Source organism: Orcinus orca, chromosome 5, assembly GCF_937001465.1.
Source record: "Orcinus orca chromosome 5, mOrcOrc1.1, whole genome shotgun sequence".
Classification (NCBI taxonomy): domain Eukaryota; kingdom Metazoa; phylum Chordata; class Mammalia; order Artiodactyla; family Delphinidae; genus Orcinus; species Orcinus orca.
Window position 1 is genome coordinate 28,097,200 of NC_064563.1, and position 26,441 is coordinate 28,123,640.

At 38.1% G+C, this 26,441-nt stretch overlaps 1 protein-coding gene across 3 annotated transcripts in view; it reads right to left on the bottom strand.

Annotated features, from left to right (window-relative positions):
• SLC25A36 (solute carrier family 25 member 36) overlaps positions 1-25,278 on the bottom strand; it is a 40,978-nt gene extending 15,700 nt beyond the window's left edge. The window contains exons 1-4 of one of the 3 annotated variants that reach the window (XM_004278238.3): positions 25,000-25,276; positions 7,733-7,897; positions 3,643-3,720; positions 1,461-1,561 (exon numbers count right to left, since the gene is read on the bottom strand). In XM_004278238.3, the coding sequence (XP_004278286.1) occupies positions 1,461-1,561; positions 3,643-3,720; positions 7,733-7,897; positions 25,000-25,040 (385 nt within the window). In that variant the 5' untranslated portion in view covers positions 25,041-25,276. Of the gene's footprint in view, positions 1-1,460; positions 1,562-3,642; positions 3,721-7,732; positions 7,898-14,327; positions 14,349-24,999 lie in introns of those variants that run through there. The other 2 variants (XM_049709890.1, XM_012536149.2) reach the window with 2 other exon arrangements.
• Between the last annotated feature and the right edge of the window lie 1,163 nt (positions 25,279-26,441).

Genomic DNA, 26,441 nt, shown 5'->3' on the forward strand with positions numbered 1-26,441 from the left:
ATATATTCTTAAAGACCCTAATACAGTGGTTATGTAGTTTGAAATTAGCCACTAACTTTACACTCAAATTTATAGAGGGAAAAATCATATCTAGTTGTATTCAACATCTGTAAAAGTACATTAAAAAAAATTCTAGTTGTAACTAGATGATCTCTGTGGTATTAAAGAACTAATTCTCAGAACATAAACCTATGTAGAGCAACCCACTCATTACAAGAATAAGGTAATGGAGATTCACATAAATTACCTAACTTGCCCAAGATCTCTCTTCATTGGTAAAGAGTATTTCACCACCTTGATCTTTAAAGCTTTACCTTCCAGCTTTAAAACTTCAATGAGTCAGTCAACAATTACTAAATATAAAAAGCCATGAAAATAATTTTTAAGGTACATGCTATTTATTATATGGCTATTGACCTTTCAGAAATTAGTATTTCAAACTTACTCTTAGTTCATTAAGTATGTGGTTGAAATTGATCCAATTTATTTCTAAACAGAAAATGGTTAACAGTTTAAGGCACTCATTATTAAGCATCTAATTGAAACTCAATATACTGATCAACAGTTGACAAAAGTAGTTATAATTTGCTTTATAAAGTCACAGCATATTTTGGAAATATGAGACATGGTTAAATATAGAACAAATCTCAGAAAACTACACAGAATTTTTCTAATGAGAACCAAAGGTCATGGCTTTGTCTAACATGCAGGGCAGCAAATGATTCCAGAACCACACTAGTCAAACCAATCTTCCAGTTTATCTTTAAGGCAGTGCAGAGGCCCACGACTAGTTGTTTTAATTCAGAATCATATAGTCTCATCAATGATGATAGAAGAGTTCCTGGAAACATTTCTAGAGCAAGCATGTACACATATCTGGTACCTACATTTTGAGTGTTATCTTAGTGCGATTTATGTGGAATGATAAACATATTTTTCAATACATACGTTGCAATAACTCTGAATTATCAATAATATATCACTCACAAAAATTTCAGCATTTGAGCACAGGACAAAATGAATACTTTACCAAGAACTGCCGGCACATTTCAGACAGAAGCCAAAACATGCAGCAAAAAGGGAAAAGGCACTAACAGAAATTGAGGAGAAAAGAGTAAATTACAGCTCTGTAACTTGTAAGTGTAATTATGGTTGGATTCTTAAAACTGTTAAAAGTGATCACTAAATATTCAGTGTACTACACAAAACAATGTAAATATTATATTACCTGCATGCTATCACAAACTCCTAAATACCAAAATGCCAACTGACAAGATTTTACATATACCACCTAATCAAATTTATTGTATACTAATAAATGTAAAAATCATGTTTACAGATGCTAATCAATGAAAAGCACATTAACTGCCTTAACTTTACAAGGTTAAATTCATCAAAATTCAATATTAAGTCTCTAGGTGTCAGAAAATTTTTTGTCTTTTAATATCATATATTCATACCTGCCATTGCAGCTGAAATCATGTGTACCTGGGTAGAATCAGGATCAAATAAACCATTCAACTTTTCCTTGCAGTTTGAATAAGCAGCAAAGTATATTGCTCTAAAATAAAGATTTAAATTTTGTCAATAAGCATGTTGATTTAAGATTTAAGATTTAAAAGACATATAAATTGATCTTTATTATTCCAGAAATCTAAAAACATAATGCCTTAGTTTTTATTTACATTCTCATGTAATATCACATACATATTTCTTCATGAAGACCATGAAGTACTTTTTGTATCAACTCATTAAAGATAAAGCATCCTCAGATAGTCCTACCCCAATAATCCGACAGCAACTAACTGAAAAAGTATAAGACTTTGGCAGGCCTATGTAATGTTAATAAGGCTAAGTTAAATACACTGAGTTAAGTAAACGTGATATGAGTACTTTATGTTTTTTTGAAGAGAGGAAGGTAGAACTGACTCAAGTGATCAAAGTATATGTTAAACAATTTTGAGATACTGTGCTATATACCAATCTATACTACACGAAGAGTAGTTCACAGCACCCTTTAAAAGAACAATTGCAAAAGAAATCAGTCCCATCAGGTCAGATCTTGTTTCCTAACATTTGTAAACATCCCATTAAATTTGTAAATATTTTCCCTGTTAACTCATTGACTGTGACTTCATGCATCCCAACTACCTCCTCACTGTTGAGCTTTCCAGGCATGAGTTGCTTGCTGTATCAAATATCCTGCTATTGCCCAACAATCCTGATTATCTGTCCAATAAGGGGAAGAGTAAACAAACAAGTAAAAATGGGGAGAGTATCACTGCTGTGCTTTTTTAATGTGCTTAAGAAAAAAAGGAAGTTAATATGACTGAAAATGAAACATTCTACTTCACGAAAAAGAAAAAAAAAAAAGGATACATTGAATGATACCAAATTAGCAAGGGGAATAAATAATGAATAAGAAAAGAAAGCATCCTAATGAGAAAATGGGCAAGGAATATACATAGGTAATTCACAGGAGATACAAATGACAAATAATTACAAGAAGGAGGACATGAAAGCAACAAAATAAAACAAATGTATATTTTTAAAAAAACAGTGAAAAATCATGTTTAGTCTATTTGACAAGTATTAAAAGACACGGATAGTAGCCAACCCTGGTAAAATGTGGATAAAGAGCAACTAATTCCCTATCTGAGAATAAAAAGATGGCATGCCTTTTCAGAAGGCAATTGAGCAATGTTCACTAAGTTTAAATGTTCATACGCCCTTTTATCCAGAAATTCTACTTTTCGGTAACTATCCTAAAGAAAAATACTTGCTTAAATACTCAAGGATAAAGGTACAGCTATGTTCACAAAACAATTGTTTTTAACAGCAAAAATCTGGAAATAAATCTAAAGGGTTATCAATAAGGGATCAGTCATACTATACAATTTTTAAAAGCTTCACTTATTTTCATGGAGAAAGCTTCAAAACAAATTTGGTGAAACATGATTCAATTTACGTAAATAATAATAAGTCTACATATTATGCATTTTATGTGCATAAGCCAGAAAAATTAATGGAAGACTATAACCAACTGCTTATCAATGGTGGTTATGTATGGGGAGGGAAGAGGAGTAACTGTGGAAAGGTGCACACGGTGAGAGGTGATGGGTTTAAGGTAATATGTCAAGCTTTACACTACACTTTTTTTAGTCTTTACAGTAAGAATGAAATTTTGGATCATTTTTAAAAAAGAAAGAGCCCATAAAAAGTTGAAACCCAATAAATAAGATATGGATCTACTACACTGTCTGAATACAGAGAGCTGGGTACACATTTTCACTCTGAATGTGAACTATGCAGTGTTCTATCATGTGAACTCTGCAGTGTTCTATCATGGAAGAAGTCAATCTAAGATAAAAAGAAATCATAGAGAAAGGCCTTTTGGCCTTTCATCATATTAAGGCCTTCTTGGTTTTTTGAACTTGGTGCAAAAACTGCTTCACAATGATCTCACTAAGAGGTCCTCTGCACCTGCACACGGTACAACCTGCCTATCCTTTTAGATGGCTACTGATACCCATTTGTTATACCATAGTGCTTTATCTTGATTTCTTTTCAGGATCCCCCCTCATGAAGCTTGAAACAAGAAAGACTACCACAATTTGATTAACTTAAATGTATTTTTTTTACCTGGAAGGGGCCACCCCCACTAAATTGGGGCCTAATCCTCTAAACAGGGAACGAGGCCCTTCTTTTTCCAAGATCACCCTGAAAGAGAAAAATATTATTTAGAAAGAAATGTCCTTCAAAGTGTGGTACTTTATTTATATAGCAAATGTAGAGTCTAAATTCCCCATGTTTGCACTATAATATGTTATACTCTTGTCAGTGTTGCTCACTTATAAAAATCTGTTTTTCTTGACAAAGTATAAATTAATAAAGATTGATAACAGATTTAGTAGCAATAATAAAAAGAACTCCTTTCAGATTCTTTCCTAAAAGTTTTCAAGACATAATTATCAATATAGATTTCTACATTTATTTTCATATGATCATGCTACTCTTATCTTCAATCTCCTCCATTTTACTACCTTTACCAGCAAATTCAATTCCCAATTAGAAATGTAGTTCCCTCCTAGTATTTGAGGTCCTTTCCTTGATATTGGACAACTCCCTCATACTGCAGCATTATCTTATCCAACCATTCCAGTGAAATGCCATGGCAAAATTGATCACCCTAACATCCTTTAGGGTACTAAAATGGTTAGTCTGCTACTATTCCTTCCTCTACTTAGTTAACATTTACTATATTGAATAGGTACTGTATAAAGACTAAGCAGAGTAAGGAGACAGAAAAGAGGGTAAGGCCCCTGCCACTGAGAAGTTTGCTATCCAGTCGTGGAAAAAAGAATTATATTGAAATAAATAATTTAACAGACCATATCAATAAGCAAATACTATACCAGCTAGATATATATGCCCAGTAGGAAAAGGAACAGAGTCATGTCCAAGTCATGGAAGGCTTTCTGAAGGTGAGTTACTAAATGAAGTTTTGGAGTAAGAAAGAAAGATTGAGGAAGAGTAGGTATTTTAATTCAGACTTAACAGACTGCGCCAGTGGTTCTGAAGCACCTGTACACTTAAGAATGATCTCTTGAAAGGCAGCTGAGCAGAATGGTTAATTAAGGGCCTGAACTGTGGGGCCTGACTTCCCAATATAAAGAGCTCAATTTTGGTAAGTAATGACTTTTATCCTTATTTTCATCAGCCGTAAACAGAGAAAAACAGTACTTTTGGGGGAAGGGGGCAGGTAGGGTGGTGGTTACTATAAGGAATAAATAAGTTAATTAAAAAAAACAGCTTAAGACTTCCCTGGCGGCACAGTGGTTAAGACTCCGCCTGCCAATGCAGGCGACATGGGTTTGAGCCCTGGTCCGGGAAGATCCCACATGCCATGGAGCAACTAAGACCGCGCACCACAACTACTGAGCCTGCGCTCTAGAGCCCGTGGGCCACAATTACTGAGCCCGAGCACCACAACTACTGAAGCCCATGTGCCTAGAGCCCGTGCTCCGCAACAAACCATCGCAATGAGAAGCCTGCGCACGGCAATGAAGAGTAGCCCCCGCTCTTAAAGAAAGCCCGCATGCAGCAACGAAGACCCAACGCAGCCAAAAATAAATAAATTAAAAAAAAAAAAAAGAGCTTAAAAGAGTACCTGGCTCACAGTAAGCACTTGATAACTCTTACTATTATCATTATTACTGGAGCATTTGTTCAAAATGCAAATTTCTTAGATCCCACCCTCAAAGTATTCTTAATTCAGTAGGTACAGGACAGTGCCCAGCAATCTACATTTTTACCATGCCACCAGATAACTGACACAGGTGATACAGAAGCACTTAAAAAAGAAAGAAAGAAAGAAAGAAAATTTATTTGGCTGTGCCAGGTGTTAGTTGCAGCACACAGGATCTTCACTGCAGCATGCATGTGGGATCTAGTTCCCTGACCAGGGATCAAACCCAGGCCCCCTGCATTGGGAGTGCAGAGGACCACCAGGGAAGTCCCCAGAAGCACTTTTGATAAAACTAGATTAGACAGAAGCAGAATTAAGAATGACAAATTGTAGAGCACATTTTGAAAATTTCCATGTTTGCTAGCCCTTTCTGTTAATAATCCCTTTGAGAAGTAAAAGAAAGGTAAGTGTCCTTTAAAAAAAAACACATTTGCAAACACTCACAATTTTGCATACAATTTCACCTAATTTACAGACCTCTTGAAGCCCATCCAAGAGCCCCTAAGAAATTGACAAAGCCTGGGGGGAATTCCTAAAGTTCCAGGTTAAGAAGCCATGAAACACTTCATAGCCACTAGGATGGCTATAATCAGAAAGACAGATGGAGTAAAACAAAGGTTGGTGAGGAATTTTATTTTACACTTTATTTTATTTTTTGGCAAGAACTGGAAATCTCATTCATTGGTGGTGGGAATGTAAAATGATGTATCCACTTTGGAAAACAGTTTGGCAGTTCCCTAAAGTGTTAAATATAGTTACCATACAACCCAGCAATTCCACTACCAGTATATCCCCCAGAAAAATAAAACATGTGTTCCTATAATGGCATTACTCGTAATACTCCGAAAGGGGAGACAATGCAAATGTTCATCAACCAATGGGTGGATAAATAAAATGTGGTACGTACCTATACAATGGAATATTTGGCAACAAAAAGATATTTGTTACAACGTAGATGAACCTTGAAAACATACTAAATGAAAGAAACCAGTAAAAGACCACATACTATATAATTTCATTTATGTAACGTGTCCTGAATATGCAAATCTATAATGACAGAAAGTAGATTAGTAGTTGTTGCCTAGGGCTAGGGGAAGAGGAAGAGGAGAAAACAGGAGTGACTGCTAACAGGAAAGGGCTTCTTTTTGTGGTGGTGATGAATATGTTCTAAATTTAGAGTATGGTGATGGTTTGAACAACTCTGTGAATATACTAAAAACAATTGAATTGTACACTTTAAATGGGTGAATTTTATGGTATGTAAATTATCTCTCAAGAGATGTTGGGAAATTAAAAACCAAAGGAAGAAACCATGAAACAGATTGATTACGACAGAGCCCCAAAATAGGGAAAAAATGGGAATAAGAGTCAAGAGAGTTTAAGGCAAGAGAATGCAGAGTCGGAAGCCATCTGGACACCGATGACAGGTGAAATATTAAACTGACTCTTAAATGAGAAATTAAAACAGAGCCCAGAGGGATTCCTACAGTTCCTCTGAGGAAAGTCAGAGAAGGCAAAACCACTGAAAAATAGAATTTAAAAAATATAGTATTGTCACAAAGGTCAAAGGAAGAATTTTAAGAAGAGGAGCATTACATTCGGTAATAACTGTCAAAATCATGATATTAAAATACTCTATTATTAAGCAGATAGAAGTATATATCTACAACAATGGCATTTTAACCCCAAATTGTTAACAATTTTATTCTACCTACTCATGTACTTAAGTAAATTTGAAAAAAGAAGAGAGTGATGAAATCTTTTGGTAGTGAAAAACACACAGTATGAGTTTACTTGCTACTACAAAATAAACACTACTGAACTAAGCTCAAATAGATTATGTCCCAACTTAGCTGATAAGACAGACACCCAGGGCATTCAGTTACATATCTAAGTTTAAACATATAAAACTCAATTTCAATAGTTTTGAAATTTCAAATCTAATTTGTAACACAATGAAGTATGGTAAAATGTAAAAACACATCTTTTTCAAACCATTAAGAAATGCCGATCACTGAAGTACATTTTAAAATCAGTAGAACTCTGCTTTAAACCTTAGTTATATTTAGGTCATATAAAAATCAAACTGACATTAATTGGATGTACTTACTTGTGTGAGCACTTTGAAAATTAAAAATACACATAAAGAGTTAGCATTTAACATGATCACATTTCAAAAATAAATGAATTTATTTAAACAAAACAAAATACCTATAATGTCTTGAGAAAATAAATCCACTGGATAAATGTAGAAAAATACTCCAAATACACATGATTTGGAAATAATATTACATTTTATCCAACGTACATATTATCCAACTTACTGTTCCTCTCCATTAGGGATTATTGTTTCTACTGAATTTATGGGAGTAATTCTGTCATTAAGTTTGTAAAAACCTTTTTAAATATGGCAGAATATAAATAAACAAACATGGGCATCACTAAGGTAAAGCCGACAAAAATTCATGAATACTGTGCTCTCACTTTAGACAATGGAGAGGTCCAGGAGACACTACTCGATTGACACTGGCTCCAGCCATAGTGTTCAGCTGAACTTCAGAGATATAAAGTGTCACAGAAGATGACTGCAGCCGTGTTTTTACAACTTCCAGTGGACATGTCAGAATAGCTCCCACCGTACCACCACATCTACAAAAAAATGCAAAGAACAAAACTTATCTACTTAATTCACAAATTAGTACACATGCGCAGAGCTATGAAACAAATGAACAACTGGGGCTTTTTGAAGGTACTAAAATTTACGATTTTTGATTTTAGAAGACTAAATAATTTTTTAAATGTTTCACTTATTTGACTGTATACAAACACCTTTAGTAGTTAAAAGTAACTGAGCTTAATATCTACCTAGCAAGAATAATTAGCTGAAGATTCCAAACAGTGGGTGTTACTACTGAAATTTACTGGTACGTCACATCATAGCTTTTAAACACTGTTCTAGGGCTTTATTTGGTACTCCTTGCCCAGATATTACTTGTGTTGAAACCTAGACCATTATTTGAAGTATATCCTATTTCTCAAACTCCTATCTTATCTTTCAAAATTCAAGAAATGGTTTTGAGAGCAATATGAAATAAACCACTGATGGATAATCATACATGTCCCCTTATTTTAAATATCCAAATACTCAGAGGCATTTCACCTACAAATAAATACGGAATTTGAGTCTCAAAATCTGTATGTTAGGCCCACCATGTGGGAATCTGTGCAAAGTAGGTAGGCTTAGCTAGAAGAATCCAATTTAAATATAAGGACTGATCACCAAAACAACAACAAAATAAAAGCTCTTAAAGGATATTTAAACTTTTTGAAAGTATATAAGAGACAGGCTGAGTAATTTATTCTTTTTAAATGCAAGACTGGAAAATAATTTTCTCTTAAAGCATTAATAGCTACTCAATGGAGTTCTGAGAACTGTTTTCTAACCAGAGGAAAATCACTCAAGAGACCTCTTACTGCATTGAAAGAGAAAAGCAGACTGAGTCAGAAGTAACCTGGACCTCCAAAACAGGCATTAGAGCAAGAAGAAAAACAGCCCACCACAGAAAGATACTAAACAATTCTACGTATAGAATTTAAAAAATGTGTATATACAAAAGATATAATAAAAGGAAAGCAGGCATGAAAACAATACCATTCCAAAAAAAGTTAGGACAAGAAATCATTAATAAGAGTATTTCATATTAATTTAACAGTACATGCCATCAAGAAAATAAAACTGAAACAAACTTTATGCAATAAAAGTGAAAAATTAACACAACAAATGAAAAACAGAGAACATCCACATGTAAAATGAAACTCGATTCTTACCTCGTATCATATTTTAAAAAGTAACTCAAAATGGACTATACAAAACTTCTAGAAGGAAACATTTGGAGAAAAATCTTTTTGACTTTGGGTTAGGCACATATTTCTTAGATTGAACAACAAAAAGCAAACACATGAATCATAAAAGAAAAAAACTGATAAACTGGACTTCACCAAAGTTTAAAATTTCCACACTCTGAAAGAAACTGTTAAGAAAATGAAAAAAACAAACCACAGTCTGAGAGAACTATTTGCGAAACACTTATCTTGTAAGTGCTTATATTCAGAAACAAAACTCAAAAATAAAAACAACTAAAAAAAGACGAACAGATACTTCAACAAAGATATATGGATACAAATAAAGATTTTTCAAAATCATTTTTCATCAGGAAAATGCTAAGTAAAACCTCAATGAGGTACACTGCACATCTTACTAATGGATAAAATTAAAAAGACTGACAATAACAAGTGTTGATACAGAACAACTAGAAACCTCAAACACTGCTGGTGGGAATGCAAAATGGTAGATTTTTTTTTCTGGGGGGGCCACACTGTGTGGCTTGCAGGATCTTAGTTCCCTAACCAGGTATTGAACCCCGGCCCAGCAGTGAAAGTGCAGAGTCCTAACCACTGGAACACCAGGGAATTCCCACAAAATGGTAGATTTTGGAGAAAAAAAAAAGTCACAGTTTGAGAAAAAGTCTGGTGGTTTCTTACAAAGTTAAACATATTACTGCTGTACATCCCTGCAATCCCACTCCTAAGGTGTTGACCTGGGAAAAATCAACACATACAGGCATACTTAGATTGTAGATTCAGTTCCAGACCATCCCAATACAGTGACTACCACAATAAATTGAGTCACATGAATTTTTTGCTTTTTTAGTGCATATAAAAGTTATGTTTACACTATACTGTAGTATATTAAGTGTGCAATAATAGCATTATGTCTAAAAAAAGTACATCTTAATTTTTAAAAATGCTGATCAAACTTGTAAGTTTTTTGCTTTGAAAAAACAGATGAGTTTCTTTTTAAAATTTATTTTATTGACATATAGTTGATTTACAATGTTGTGTTAATTTTTACTGTACAGCAAAGTGATTCAGTCATACATATATATTTACATTCTTTTTCATATTCTTTTCCATTATGGTTTATCACAGGATATTGAATACAGTTCCTGTACTATAAGAGTAGGACCTTGTTGTTTATCCATTCTATAAACAACAAATTTATAAGCTTTTGCACAGTGAAGGCTTTTGCACAGTGAAGGAAACCATAAACAAAACGAAAAGACAACCTACAGGGCTTCCCTGGTGGCGCAGTGGTTTAGAGTCCGTCCGCCTGCCGATGCAGGGGACACGGGTTCATGCCCCGGTCCGGGAAGATCCCACATGCCGCGGAGCGGCTGGGTCCGTGAGCCATGGCCGCTGAGCCTGCGCTCTGCGACGGGAGGGGCCACAACAGTGAGAGGCCCGCATACGGCAAAAAAAAAAAAAAAAAAAAGACAACCTACAGAAATGGGAGAAAATATTTGCACATGATGCAACTGACAAGGTATTAATTTCCAAAATGTACAAATAGCTCATACAACTCAATATCAAAAAAAAAACAACCTAATCAAAAAATGGGCAAAAGACCTAAATAGACATTTCTCCAAAGAAGACATACAGAGGGCCAACAGGCACATGAAAAGAAGCTCAACATCACTACTTATCAGAGAAATGCAAATCAAAATTACCATGAGGTATCACCTTACACCAGTCAGAATGGCTATCATCAAAAAGTCTACAAATAATACATGCTGGAGAGGGTGTGGAGAAAAGGGAATCCTCCTACGTTGTTGGTGGGAATGTAAATTGGTGCAGCCACTATGGAGAACAGTATGGAGATTCTTAAAAAACTAAAAATAGAGTTACCATATGATCTAGCAATCCCACTCTTGGGCATGGATCTGGAGAAAACTCTAATTCAAAAAGATACATGCACCCAATGTTCATAGCAGCACTATTTACAATAGCTAAGACATGGAAGCAACCTAAATGTCCATAAACAGATGAATGGATAAAGAAGATGTGGTATTATATACACAATGGAATGTTACTCAGCCATGAAAAAAAAAATGAAATAATGCCATCTGCAGCAACACTGGATGGACCTAGAGATTATCATACTAAGTGAAGGAAGTCAGACAAAAAGACAAATATATGATATCACTTCTATGTGGAATCTAAAAAAATGCTACAAATGAACTTACAAATAAACTTATGGTTACCAAAGGGGAAAGGGAGAGTGAGGGATAAATTAGAGTTTGGCATTAGCAGATACAAACCAGTATATATAAAATAAACAACAAGGTCCTATTGTACAGCACAGGAAACTATATTCAATATCTTGTAATAAACTGTAATGGGAAAGAATCTGAAAAGTATATATATAAAAATAACAATCACTTTGCCAAACACAAGAAACAAATACAACACTGTAAATCAACTATACTTCAATTTAAAAAGAAAGAGAGAAAAGCATACAATTTATTTAAGTTTTATGTGTAAAACTTTATAAGAAAATGAAGACCCTAAGAAGTGGCTAAAACTGAGCATTTTTATGCTAGGTTTGATGAAGAATGGAAAATCGTGGGAAAATGTGATAGGACAGAAAAAGGGTATGAGCAAAGAAATAAAAATGCTGTTGGGAAAATGGTTCTGATAGACTTGCTCAACACAGGGTTGCCACAAACCTTTGTTTTAAAAAAAAAAAGGCATTATCTTCAAAATACAATAAAGCAAAGTGCAATAAAACGTGCTATGCCTGTATATGTCCACACAAAGACCTGTCCATGAACGTTTACAGCAGCTTTACTCTTAATAGCCAAAAACTGGAAACAACCAAAATGTCCATCAACTGATGAAGGATAAACAGACTGTGGTCTATTCATACAATGGACTACTGCTCTGTAATAAAAAGCAGCAACCTGGATGAATCTCAAAAACATTATGCTAACTGAAAAAAAACAGCACAAAAGGCTTTCATTTTGTAACATTTTCATTTTTATGACATTCTGTAAAAGGCAAAAAAACTAGAACAGAAGTAAGATCAGTGGTCACCAAGAGGCAGCTGAGGTGGGAATAACTGACCGCAAAGGGCATGGAGAAATTCCTGGGATAACAGAAATGTCCTATGTTTTGATTATAGTATAGGTATACATCATTTTATTGTGTCCCACAAGTATTGCGTTTTTTAATAAATTGAAGGTCTGTGGCAGCTGTGTTGTTAGATGATGGTTAGCATTTTTTAGCAATCAAGTATCAATACATTTGGGTTTTTTTAATTTTATTTTATTGGCAGCGCCTCGCGGCTTGCGGGATCTTAGTTCCCCAACCAGGGATCAAACCCATGCCCCCTGCAGTGGAAGCGTGCAGTTCTAACCACTGGACAGCCAGGGAATTCCCAGCAATCAAGTACATTTGATCCTTGAATAACGTGGGTGTTAGGGGTGCCGATCCTCTGTACAGTCAAAAATCCACGTATAACTATATAGTCAGCCCTCCTGTATCCGTGGCTCCACATTTGTGGATTCAACCAACCATGGGTTGTGTAGTCCTATGGTATGCATTTACTGAAAAAAATCTGCCTATAAGTGAACCTGTGCAGTTCAAACCCGTGTTGTGGTGTGCGGGCTTCTCACTGCGGTGGCTTCTCTTATTGCGGTGGCTTCTCTTATTGCGGAGCACGGGCTCTAGGCACACGGGCTTCAGTAGTTGTGGTGCTCGGGCTCAGTAGTTGTGGCACACGGGCTTAGTTGCTTTGCGGCACGTGGGATCTTCCCGGACCAGGGATCGAACCTGTGTCCCCTGCATTGGCAGGCGGATTCTTAACCACTGCGCCACCAGGGAAGTCCCCAGGTCATCTGTATTTTTAAATTAAGGTATATACGTTGTTTTTTTTAGACATAATGCTATTGAACACTTAATAGACTACAGTATAGTATAAGCAAACCTTTTTATGTACTGGGAAACCAAAAAATTAGTATTTCTCAAAAATTCCATTTATGACTTTAAATAGGAAATTAAAAAATTTAATCCCCCCAAAGATCAAAACCATGATTATATTTTCAGAAATCAAGCGTCAATTAGACAAATAGTAGGGACATAAAAGATCTGAAACAAAATTAAGCAGGCCAAGGGAGAGTTCTACACTCAATGAATAAGAAACTGGTATTTTTAAGCAGCTATGAAATAGGCTTAAAAACCTAATTACAGGGCTTTCCTGGTGGCGCAGTGGTTGAGAATCTGCCTGCTAATGCAGGGGACATGGGTTCGAGCCCTGGTCTGGGAAGATCCCACATGCCGCGGAGCAACTAGGTCCGTGAGCCACAACTACTGAGCCTGTGCTCCGCAACGAGAGGCCGCGATAGTGAGAGGCCCACACACCGCGATGAAGAGTGGCCGCCGCTTGCCACAACTAGAGAAAGCCCTCGCACAGAAAAGTAGACCCAGCAAAAATAAATAAATAAACTCCTACCCTCAACATCTTCTTAAAAAAAAACAACAAAAAAACCCCCTAATTATATATAAGGCCCAAGGAGAATCTTAAAAACAGAAGCCATAGTTTATTTATGTTAATTGTTGAGGCTACATAGTAAGAGATATGAATCATCACAGTATACACTTTAGTATATACTACAGAACTCAAGAGAGCCTACATGGTAGACCACACTGTATTCACACTACAGTAGTGATTTATTTATAGTAACTCATATTTGTTTTTAATTCAAATTTGCCTAGCTTTTTGAAAGCTGTTTAATATATTTACATAAGCTTATTGAACATAAACCCCAGTAGACCCCAAATTTGTAATCAACATGCAAATTTATATTCTGTAAAACCTAAAGAATATGTCCTTGGTTTTCACAATGAACATGAATTACTTGCATAATTAAAATAAACAAAAGCAAAAAGCAAAGTTAGCACATTCACAGGAATGACTACCTATATCATACTCAGTCATTCCTGGTTCCGAAAGAATAAACACATTACACAAAGAAAACAACCAACCAACCTACCAGGGAAGAACAGTATCTATGCCTCACAGGCTTGTTGTAAGGATAATATACGATAATGATATAACCCATGACATGACACATAGAAAGTACTCAATAAGCATTAGCTACTGAAGTTGTCAGCATCTATTACTGATTATAGCCACTAAATTTAAAAATTTTTTTTTTTTGGCAGTACGCGGGCCTCTCACCGTTACGGTCTCTCCCGTTGCGGAGCACAGGCTCCGGACGCGCAGGCTCAGTGGCCATGGCTCACGGGCCCAGCCGCTCCGCGGCATGTGGGATCTTCCCAGACCGGGGCACGAACCCGTATCCCCTGCATCGGCAGGCGGACTCTCAACAACTGCACCACCAGGGAAGCCCAGCAACTAAATTTTTTAACAGAACTATTACAAATACTTTATGGCAGACGACAGACATATATACTATGATACCTAAAAAAACCACTTCAATAAATAAAATACATGACGATCTAAACTGTACAGAGCTGCAGGGGGAGGGCGGTGTAAGTGGGTGTATACACAAGCACTTACACTGTCCTGAAGCAGTTTTACATTATAAAATGCAATAGGTATGTAGTACAGGAGTGACACTCCAGTGTTTCTCATGCGGCTTTTTATCTTAGTCATTTTAAAGTAATTATTTTGTACACTGAAATCATCATAATTGATGTAGAGAACAAAACTACTGCTGTCAATAAACATTTAAAAATCTCTATGTATGAAAGCAGGATTAATTACATTAGGTTTATCTCTTCACCATGTCAAAACTCATTGTCTAAAGGAAAATGCCACAAGGACAAAGAGGAGAAATTAACACGATTTCAAGCAATGAATCAAATGGGAAGGATTAACTGCCTTGGCAAAGAGGAAGAAAGGCTTGCAGAAACAAATACCAAAGAGAAGCAAACAGTTTTGCCCTGCTGAACTCCTTACAACAGGCCTAATGACTAAGTGCACCAAGTACTCAAGATGGAGGTAAGGCTAAGAATTTAAAACAGAAGGACTGGCTGACGGGTAATGTAGCAAAGCTAGGATACCCAGGTGGTATTCTCTTCCTCCCCACCATGGGTAAAACTGTATTCCAGGGCAGAAGGCTAATTTTCTGAAGCACACAAACTCAAACTGTGAGCTCAGGTTTAGCGGGTACAATGGATGCAAAAAGCCCACATCAAGTTACAATATTGCAATCTTTCATTATACTGGAGACAAAGATCTCATGAATTTCTAGAAAGAACAAAAGGTCGCAAACACAGGAAAAGTCATAATAGCATCACACTACTCAACAACTGCAGAAGATTACTTATTCTAGAATTCTATGCCAAACCTAACTATTAAGCAGATAAAATAAGAAGTTCCCGCTGGTAAGGAGACATGGGGGAAGGGGGCAGGGAAACGGTTTTTATTTCAGCAGCTTTTTTTGAATCTATACGTATAAACTTCTTTATTTTTAAATGTATGTTTAATCATAATTTTAGCAGTAAGTATCCTTTAAAAACAGCATGGGTTTTTAACTGGAGAATGTGATTGATGTTTCTGGGACCCAATGGAATCCATGAAAAAATGATGTATTTGCGCCAGTGTCTTTGACTCAGAACTCCAAAATAAATCCAGAATCTTGACCACCTCTCACCATTTCCACCCTGGTCTAAGCCACAATATTTTGTCGAAGTTACTGGACTAACCTCCTAATTAGTGTCTTTCTTCTACCCTTACCCCACTCCCTCCAATGTATCTTCAATACATAAGAGTGACTGTATTAAAATCTTGTCAGATTAAGTCACTCCTCTGCTCAAAACTTTCCAAAGACTTCCTATGTCATTCAGAATAAAAGTCAAAGTCCTCACAATGGCCTACAAGATCTAACACAATCTGATCTTCCCTGATTCCTCCTGATCTCATCTACTATCCACCTTCACACTCACTCTGTTCCAACCATACTGGCCTCTGCTCTAATTCTAATTATTAGAGTTTAACACACCAAGCATGCTCCTGTGGTATTGGAGGCTAACAATCATCAGTTCGAAGGGAGATTAAAGGATAAAGAGGCCTTCTGATATCCGACTATCCTCAAGTCTCACTGGTTCTACATTCTAAACTTCCTCTTATATTTCCCCTCACAATCCACACTGCAAGTGCCTTAAAGCAGGGCCTCATTTTATTTCTAGCCTTCTAGCTGGTCCTGAGTCCCTTCTGATCCAGTGATGTGGCCAATGTGTCAAGATCAATTGCAAGGTGTCACCAATGTAATTTGCTACTAACAAAAGTATTAAGTTGGATGCTTTACTGTTAAAAGAAAAAGTTACAATTCAAAGTCTCTCATTCATTTGCTTTAAATGCTTCAATTAGCAAAGAATTCCAAGGAGAGAACAGCCAAGTTTGATAGCAGAAGAGCATATAAATGTGTTATTCTGTAATATCAAAAATCTAGAAAGGGGACTTCCCTGGTGGCGCAGTGGTTAAGAATCCTCCTGCCAATGCAGGGGACATGGGTTCGAGCCCTGGCCTGGGAAGATCCCACATGCCGTGGAGCAACTAAGCCGGTGAGCCACAACTACTGAGCTTGCGAGCCACAACTACTGAGCCTGCGTGCCACAACTACTGAAGCCCATGTGCCTAGAGCCCGTGCTCCACAACAAGAGAAGCCACTGCAATGAGAAGCCCGTGCACCGCAACTAAGAGTAGCCCCCGCTCGCCACAACTAGAGAAAGCCCACACATAGCAATGAAGACTCAATGCAGCCAAAAATTAAAAAAAAAAAAAAAAAATCTAGAAAGGGGGTTTCTAAGGTTATGAATCAAATAAAACTGTAAAATGCCCCTATACCCTTGGTATATCCACATTAGAAAATCTCAACTATGTGTTCTTCGTAAAACTATTTGGATCAATGCCAATTTTAAAGTTTCAAAGGCAAATGTCATACCTTTTAAAGATATGAGGCCAAGGTTGCTTGGTGAGAGTCAGGTTATCATGTAACTATGCATTGATTTTAGAGAATATTTAAGAATTGTTTAACATGGTTATCACGAAACACCTTTACAAGACATTTAAAACTATTCTATTTTCATGATGTTTGAGAAATTATACAATAAGTAAATCAAGTCACCCCAGGAATTTACTGGAATGTAGACACATTTTTAGCCTATGGTAATTTGGGAGTAAATGTGTCAGAACTTTCAAGTGTGGCTTCTACTTGTTCACTGTATATAATGAAGATAAAATTTTTTGACATGCCAGGGGTTCTAACTACTCAAGGGCTATGGATCCCTTGAGTAAAGCAATGGCTAAAAGCTGCTTAGAATGGAAAAAAATTTTTTTTTTTTGAAGCTAGGCACAATGGAACCAAGAAACTGGTTAAAAAAAAACAAAACGAAACAATCTGGGAAAACAGATCTTTAAGAAAGAGAAAGGACTCTGAGGGCCCTAAGATACTCTCCCTCACCCAAGTTACAGCAACACAAGAATCAGAAATGTGGGAGGTTGGGGGAAGATAGGGAAGGGGAAAAAGAAATTGTTCACTAAGTAAATATTAGTAACAAGCAGATCAGTTCAGCCATGATGCCAAGAGTCATAAATCCCTAGGTCAGTGCAGATGCAAAACCTGATCAGCAGGATAGCCCCAAGGGCCTGAACCACTAGATTCAGTTCCCCTGGCTTTAAAGAACTTAACTAGCCACACCTATGGAGGAATTTAAGGTGCCCCAGGTTTCTGCTAAGGAAAGGATGGGTCAAGGAAAAGAAATGGGATTCTAAGACTGTGGCTGTTACACATGTATCTTTGATTCTGACCTTTTGAGCATGTATGGATCAGGACACTTGTTCTGAATAGGCAAGGTTAATTTATAAATGGACAAAATCTATTCTGATTGGGTCCACAATATTTGTGTGTATGTGTATGTACGTATATACACACATATATATGTATATGCAGGTACTTTAGAAATATATTTCTGTTAACATTAAACAAAACTATTTTGTCAGACAACTGCAGTGTCTAGCTTTGTAAAGCAAAGTGAATAGGTTAAAATATTTTGTCATTTTTCTGCTGCAGGTAACACTCCCCTGTAATTTCCTAATTAGGGCATTAGTCATATTAAGAAATACCACTAAGAAAGAGATTCATTAAAATGTTAGCTATAGGGACTTCCCTAGTGGTCCAGTGGTTAAGAATCCGCCTTCCAATGCAGGGGACAAGGGTTCAATCCCTGGTCAGGGAACTAAGATCTCACATGCCATGGGCCAACTAAGCTGCGTGCTACAACTACTGAGCCCACATGCTCTGGAGACTGGGCACCACAATTAAAAGAGAAGCCCGCGTGCAGCAACGAAGAGCCCTCCTGCTGCAACTAAGACACGACACAGCCAAAATTAGATAAATATTTAAAAAAAAAATGTTAGCTATAGAGTTGCAATCTCAAAACATGTAGCCTGTCTCTGAAATTCCATAAAAATCATTTAGAAAGTCTTACTAAAGATTGTTTCTCTGATAGTATATTTGTAGAGGTTATTTCTTCTGAAGCTTTAATGTTCAGGCAAGAAACAAGTTCTTGAAGAATGAAGGACATATTCTACATACTCGACAAACTAACTTATGAAAAGTCAGATATGAGAGTGGTTGAAAAGTCAGATATGAGAGTGGATGAAAATAATGGTATTTGGCTGGGGGGGTACATGTAGTGTTTCTCATGCAGGAAAAAAATTAACAAGCTAGGCTTATTTGAAATACTAAAGCAAAATCAAAACACTGATAAACTGAAAAAAAAAGAAAATGTTAACCAACAACTTTGATAAACATGGAAACACAGAAGTAAGCCATTATGATACAGCCCAAGATGTGGATGTATAGTCTTCAACGTACGGAAAAACAATGATATCAAGACTAAAATTCACTACAGAAGCAAAATATGCTGAGGGTATGTGGTAGTTTTAGTAAAAGTAACACCGCCCACCCAAATTACTGTTTTGTTTCTTTGATCCCCCTTTGTAACAAATCTCAAAATCCTATTTACTGTCTCTAATTTCTCTCCCACTCCCATCAGATTTCCCTCCCCCTGCTCTGCCTTGGAAACTGCTGATCAAGGTAACCAAAGGTCTCCACAATTGTTAAATTCAATAATTAATAGCTCTCAGACCTCATCTTAATGGACAATAACATATGTCCTTCCTAAATACTGTATATTTGTTTCTTCACTTGACTTTCAGAACACATTTTCTTGGGCACTTTTTAAGTCTACTTTGCTGGTTCCTGCTCTGCTTCTGATCTCTTTTGCTGAAATTTCCTCTCTTCTGCTCTATATTCACCCCCTTACTGGCCTCGTCTAGGCTCATGTCATCATCTATGTTCCACTAACTATTAAATGTGTTATCTCTAGTCCAGAGCTCCTTCCTGGAGTTACCTAATATAACCAGCCACCTAAACAACTGGCTTTTTGCTTCTCTACTTCTCAAATTTTCGTCTTAAATGGAACTACATACTGATCTTCCCCCAACCTTATTCCATCCACAACCTTCCTTCCCATCTCAGTTAACAGCAATTCCCTCCCTCTAGGTGCCTAAACTAAAAACCTTGGAGTTATTCTTGACTTTTCTTCACACACCACATACAGTACATTACAACCTTCTCTGAAGAACCGTTACCTCTCACTTTGATTACTCCAGTAGCCAAATCATTTCCCTACTTCTGGCCCTGCCCTATGTACAGTCTATTCTAAGCATGGTACGACCAGAATTTGGCTTTAAAACTCCTGCAATGACTCTTCCCATATCAGAAAAGCCAAAGATCTTCAATGGCCTAACAATAGCCTACTACTCTGGCTATACTTGCCTCATTTCAGTGCTCCTACCCTACTTAGGATCTTTTCACTGCCTGTTCCCTCTGAATAGTTAACTCTCTCCTCTCCAGGTCTTCGTTCAAAAGTCACCTTCTCAAAGACTCCACTATCCTCCTACTTAGAACTACAGTGCACCCCCATTATTCCCCTTTATCCTACTCCACTTTTTCCCCAACCATGGCACTGAAATCTTTTAGTGTAACAATTCAACGCCCCCTTTCAGATAACTGTGGATATCTTTCAATATTACAGTAAAACTGGGCATGTGATAGGCTCTTTAAATTAGCTGCAATATGGAATCTGAACTATACCAGTAAACTTTTCATATTGTTACATTAAAATCCATTGCTTTATTTTACATTCTGAATCTTTTACCTATGCACTACTTTATAACATCATGCATTGGTTATTTGAAAAATATTGGTTCACTGGATTATACAGGTCTTCCAAGTGTAGATACGTTTTGTGATACAATATTTTAAAAATTACATTTTCTATCTATTCAAGATTTCAAGGGACTTCCCTGGTGGCGCAGTGGTTAAGAATCCGCCTGCCAATGCAGGGGACATGGGTTTGAGCCCTGGTCCCGGAAGATCCCACATGCTGCAGAGCAACTAAGCCGTGCACCACAACTACTGAGCCTGCGCTCTAGAGCCCACGAGCCACAACTACTGAAGCCCATGTGCCTAGAGCCCATGCTCAGCAACAGGAGAAGCCACAGCAATGAGAATCCCGCGCACCACAATGAAGAGTAGCCCTCGCTCACTGAAACTAGAGAAAGCCTGCATGCAGCAACGAAGACCCAACGCAGCCATAAATAAATAAATAAACGATAAAAATAAAAAGATTTCAAAAATTCTAATTTTTGCTTGAAAACTCAAATTTTATCATATGGCAACAAATGTTATCATTTGTTGTGGTTTTTCTTGAACCAACAGGCCCACTTCTTTCATTTTTTGAGAAAATATCTGACAAATATTCAAGTCTCAATTGTCATAGTCTCTCTATCAATTGTTCTTTTAAGACTGGTTCTCATGAAAAAAGAGGCTAGTTCAGCTTGAGGATGAAACAATTGTCGAAATGCTTTACTCATGTTTCCCATTTGCCAAACAGAATATGAAATGAAGATGTGTACTCAAGAGTCAAGATTTTTTGTTTTGGGGCCGTGCCATGTGGCATGTGGGATCTTAGTTCCTTGACCAGGGATTGAACCCACGTTCCCTGCAGTGGAAGCGTGGAGTCTTAACCACGGGACCACCAGGGAAATCCCAAGAGTCAAGATTTAAAACATTAATTTTTACTGCTTCGAGAACATTATTAAGAGACCCTGTGTTTTTAAATTGCAAGTGCTAGTGACTACTAGCACAGTCTGGTGATGCTGCCTTGATGTATGCTAAGGTAACAGCAGCTTCACCAGTCATTGTTTTTGCACCATCAGTCCAAATGTCAACACAGTGAAAAGGCAAATAATGTGTTAGTATTTTTATGAGAAGAGCTTTAATGTCTCAGACCACCAAAAAGGTCTTGGAAACTCCCAGGCGTCCCTGACCCACAATGCTATACTACACTAAACCCCTTACAGGAAAATAAGTTTGAGAATACATCAGGATAAGCAAATTACCTTAGTCTTGCAATCTATTAGTAAGAATTAAAATGTATTTTTAAAAAGAAAAAAAAGAAAAAGGTTATAAAAATTATGGAAATAAGGCTAATAAAAAATGTAGACAAAGTGTAAATAAACCACATTATACTTTTAAGTAGTTTACTTCTGCCCTGATTTTACAAGGAAACAGGTGCAAGTAATTTAACAAATATGACAAAATTTCTACAGAATCAACATTATCTGACACCCAAATGGAGTTTCTTCCTGAATAAATGAAAAATAAATGATTTGATAAATGAATGGATTGATTAATTCCAGGATATAAAAATAAACCATTTCTTAGATAATCTGAAATTACCAACTATATGTATTAAGCTCTCGCTGTCACAGGAGCTACAAAGGAAGGAAATACATCCACTTAAATGTTGAAGGTTTATTCCTCCCATTTGAGGCAATCTCTCTCAAATGGAAAAAAACCCAAACTGCCTCTTGGTGGACATATGCAGCTGACACACAACTAAACAATGTAGATCTATAAAAGAATTTAAAAACATACTGCTTATGTCTTCATACACAAACATATAGTGTTATTAAAAGCATAGCTAAAATTAAATCATATTTACACCCTTTTGGGGCAGTTGTGAGTAGCCTCCGTAACTCAATCAACCTAACCGATGACCTTACAAACTCTGAATATTAACCCTGACAAAAACATAATGGGACCAAAGGGTGTGTTAAAGAAAGCACGAGTTATGCATGTGAGTCGGTCACCCAGACCCAAGGTCCAGTGCTAGTCTGTTTCAAGTTTTCCTGATTTAATAATACATCTATAAGGCTACTAGAAATCTGAGATCCTGACAAACACATATTTGAATAAATACGATTATAACCATCAGGAAAACAATCCAAAGGCTCCACCTTAAGACAATTTTTGTCTAAAGATTAAATGCCACTGTGAAAGGTTATTGGTTATTGCACAACGGCTAATAAGATCTCTCGCCTTTTCTCTATCTTGTTATTACGAAAGTAAAAAATAAGTTTCCTAACTCCTAATTTACATAATTCTATCATGATAAAAAAATGAAATCTAGTTTTCTATGAAGAACGTCCAAAAAATGATTGCCTAAATATGCAACTTTGAGATATACTAGACATCTTCAATTAAGAACAATGTTACCCACAACTCAGTTTGCATTTCCATAATGCTTAGCATACAGACTTCCAAAATATTCTACAGAAATTTCATACAGAAATCTATTCTAAATGATTTCATTTAATATAGAGCTGGGAGGTTCTTCAGAGATTATTTTAACTCTCATTTTACATGTATGAAAAGCTGTTTAATGTTGGGTAGATTTTTTATACCTTGGTATTTTCCCATATTTTGAAGGGGCAAAACCAGATGATCTTTACCATCCTTCCTAGTTCTACTGTTTCTCTAAAAAAGGTAAGCCAAGTTTTACTGAAATGACTTATGAGACCACATATAAACATGAAATCGAAATGGGATGCAAAAGAAGAAAATTTATAAGGCTGAGTACCTATCTTGTGTCAGGACCTATAAACAAGTACTTCATTTAATACTCTAAAAAACCTGCATATGCTAGGTTCTTTTTTTGGGGGTAGAGGGGCTCCTAAATCTATTTGGGTTTAGATGCTGCAAAAATGCCCCATTTCTGTTTTTAAAGAAAACGCTAACCATAAGGGCCTTGACAGGCATTAGTAACAACAACGTGGCTGATGATCCTAATCCAAACTGGGAAGTTAGTGCAATCAAGCTAACATTTCAAGTAAATTTTAAACAAAACTTGACATCTGAATCTTGAATGCAGAGCAATAAAAATGTTAGGACCTAGAATAGGGCCTTAGAGATCACTTAGTACAACTTCTTCATTTTACAGATGAAGATGAATTAAAATCAAAAAGCGTGTCCATTTTTCACCCAAAATAGTGGCCAGAAGTAGATGCGTGGTATCCTAACTTTCAAAAATTACCTTATGATCTAATTATAGGAGGGAACCCAATTATTTGCACATCTTTACAAGAACATCTACATGGCTAATCGTTTTTAAAAAATGATTTAATTTGCCAAGATTATTCTTACGTATCAGAAATATAGAAAGCAAACCCTGCCTAAACCGTGTCTCACGAATTAAACGAACAGTATTAAATGAAAAGTATTTTAATGCCAGAACAGTGCCTGGCCCATAACTGGTGTACAATAAATGTTCAATGAATGTGCCAACTCGAGGAAAGTACTGTCATCACTGGCAATAGAGTCCACACGTTTAACTCCAATCAAGCCACTGTGAATAGAACCGCCTATGTATTACTTTGATATTCTTAAAGTAGTCGATTTAAAAACAAACTGTATGCTTTAAAGGGATGCGACTTTATATGGTCATAATGGCAGCAAAGCGCCTCAGCATAATTCGCCGTAGCCATTTTTGATAAGACTGTGATCCTACAGATAAAAAGTAACTCCTAAATTTAAAATTGTTACGACTCTCCAAATAATTTGGAAAGAACAACCTAAAAAGCAGACTAAACTGGGTGAACAAAAGATCTGTAGTACTCAAGTTGGCAATCAGGGAACTGAGACTTTAAGTTTAGTCTTAATCTTGTACACACAGTAACTACTGCCAAAGCTTCTGACTTCTCCCCTACCCCCCCCTTTCTCCTTTTAAGCTGACGAAAAGCAGCGGGTGTACAAGACGCCTGGTTCTCAGGAATAGAATTCGACCCCAGAAGCACTGTCGCTTTGTAGCGCATCTCGCAACCTGGAGAAAGGAAATTTTCCAAGACCTAGAAACCTACAGCTATTGCGGGCGACAGAACCCCAAAGCCTTCCAGTTGGCGCCGGAAGCCCCCTGACGACCCACCGGGGCCGAGGAGGGCCCGGAAATCAGCTGCCGGAGATCCGAGGCGGGGCGTGAGCGACGTGAGGCAGCCCCACAGCCCGCGCGCCAGGAACGGAAGGAGGAGGAGGCCCGGCGCCCATTTTGTGCTCGGCCTCCGCACTTCCCGCTTTCCCCCCCCAACGCCGCCCCGGCCGAGCAACCTACGTGAGGCCTGCAGTTACTGGCCTTCCACGGCCCCGCATCCCCGACGTCCGCTAGGCCGCGGCGCGTGAACTGGGCCTGCGTGGACGCCAGCCCCGCCGGCCACTCTCTAGGCCTCGCTCCGGTTCCGCGGGCCCAAAGCCTGACGTCCTGCCGGCGTCGCCCTCCCACCCCTCCCCGCCTCGGCCTCAGTCCCGTGGGCTCCCTCAGCTCCCCCGGCTCCAGTCCCCTCACCACTCCCCGCCCGGGCCTCACTCGGTTCCCGGGGCTGAAGCCCCTTCTCCCTTCTCGCCCGCGTCTCAGGCCACGGCCCTCGGCCTCAGCCCAGCGCCCTCAGCCCCAGTCTGCAAGCCTCTCCTGGGACGTACCCTCCGGCAAACAGATGCACCAGCGTGTCCCTCTGGCTCATTCTCTCTCCCGCATGTCCTCCGGGCGCTGAGGCGGGACGCGGTTCCGGCCGCCGCGACGGCCGCAGCTTCCGCTCCGGACTGGAGCCGCACGGCGCCCCAGGGACGGCGACGGGAACTGACGGAGACGCGGCTGCAGAAGGCGACCGGCGCGGCCCTCCCCGCCGCGCTGCAGCCACGCCGCCTCCCACCCTGGCTAGGTTTCACCACCCGCGCCAGAGGGCAACTCGGCGGCAGCGGGGGCGTGAATATTCCGACCCTGCCCCCCCGCGATATAAACAGAAGCTACCATTGGTCCGCACTGCGTGACGTGAAGCAGCCGGCATGCCTCTTTCACGTGATCGCTAAGGGGTTTCTCAATGGAAGGGGCCGGGAGGCGGGGCTAGAGCGCGTGCCCGGAGGGTAGTGGGTCACCAGGTCCTCGCACTTAGTCCTCGCTCCCGGAGGGCTGCACCGGGTGCCGCCTGGGCCCGCGCAGAGATGGGGATTCGAGCTTCACGTTCCCCGCCCCGACCATGTGAGAAACGACCTGGATGCCCGGTAAGCAAGCGGAGTTGGGACGCTAGCCTGCCCAGTCTCTGATTTACTTTTTTTTAGACTATTTTTTTTTAGAGCTGTTTGACGTTCACAACAAAATTGAAAGGGAGGTACAGAAATTTCCCATTGGCCCCTGCTTGATTCACGTTTTAATAATTGGGTCTATGACCCAGCATTTATGCTTCCTGGTGTCTACCTCAGAGTAGCACTCAGTGCATGGAAAGGCTTATACAGACACTCGTACAGGATCACAAACAACAGTACGGTGTTTACAAACAATGCTTAGTATAGTATACTATTAGTGTAGAATAAATATTCTTTATCTTAGAAAGAATAAAGAAACTGGCATTTACTCATTTTTCTAACCAGCAAGTTTTTTCTTGTACGTATATACAAGAAGGTCAAAGACTGAGGGAAAGAAAATGTTTTATCCCTCTACAACATGATTAAATATTTTAAATTTTTGTTAATTCGTAATTATTTCTAAGGTGCAGAAGTGCAGGAAATAATATAATATAATCTGTATTCATCACCCACAATGAACAAATGTTGATATTTCCCACCTCTTTGTTTGGTAACTTCCATTTCACCTGCAGGGTCCTCACCACACTTTCCCACCCATGTGGGGTTATCCAGGGCTCACCTTCCTTTCCTTCCAGGACCGTTTCCTTCACGAAGTCCTCCCTGATTGCCTTAGCTCTCTATGCTCATTACCTGCTCCTAAATTCCCACAAAATGTACAGACTGCATGTCACTGGCAAGTGTGCATCTACTCCACAGTAAATGCTCATCTGTAAAATGGGCATAAGAGTACCTACCTCACAAGGCAGTTGTGGGGACTAAACACCTTAAAATTATGTAAAGCA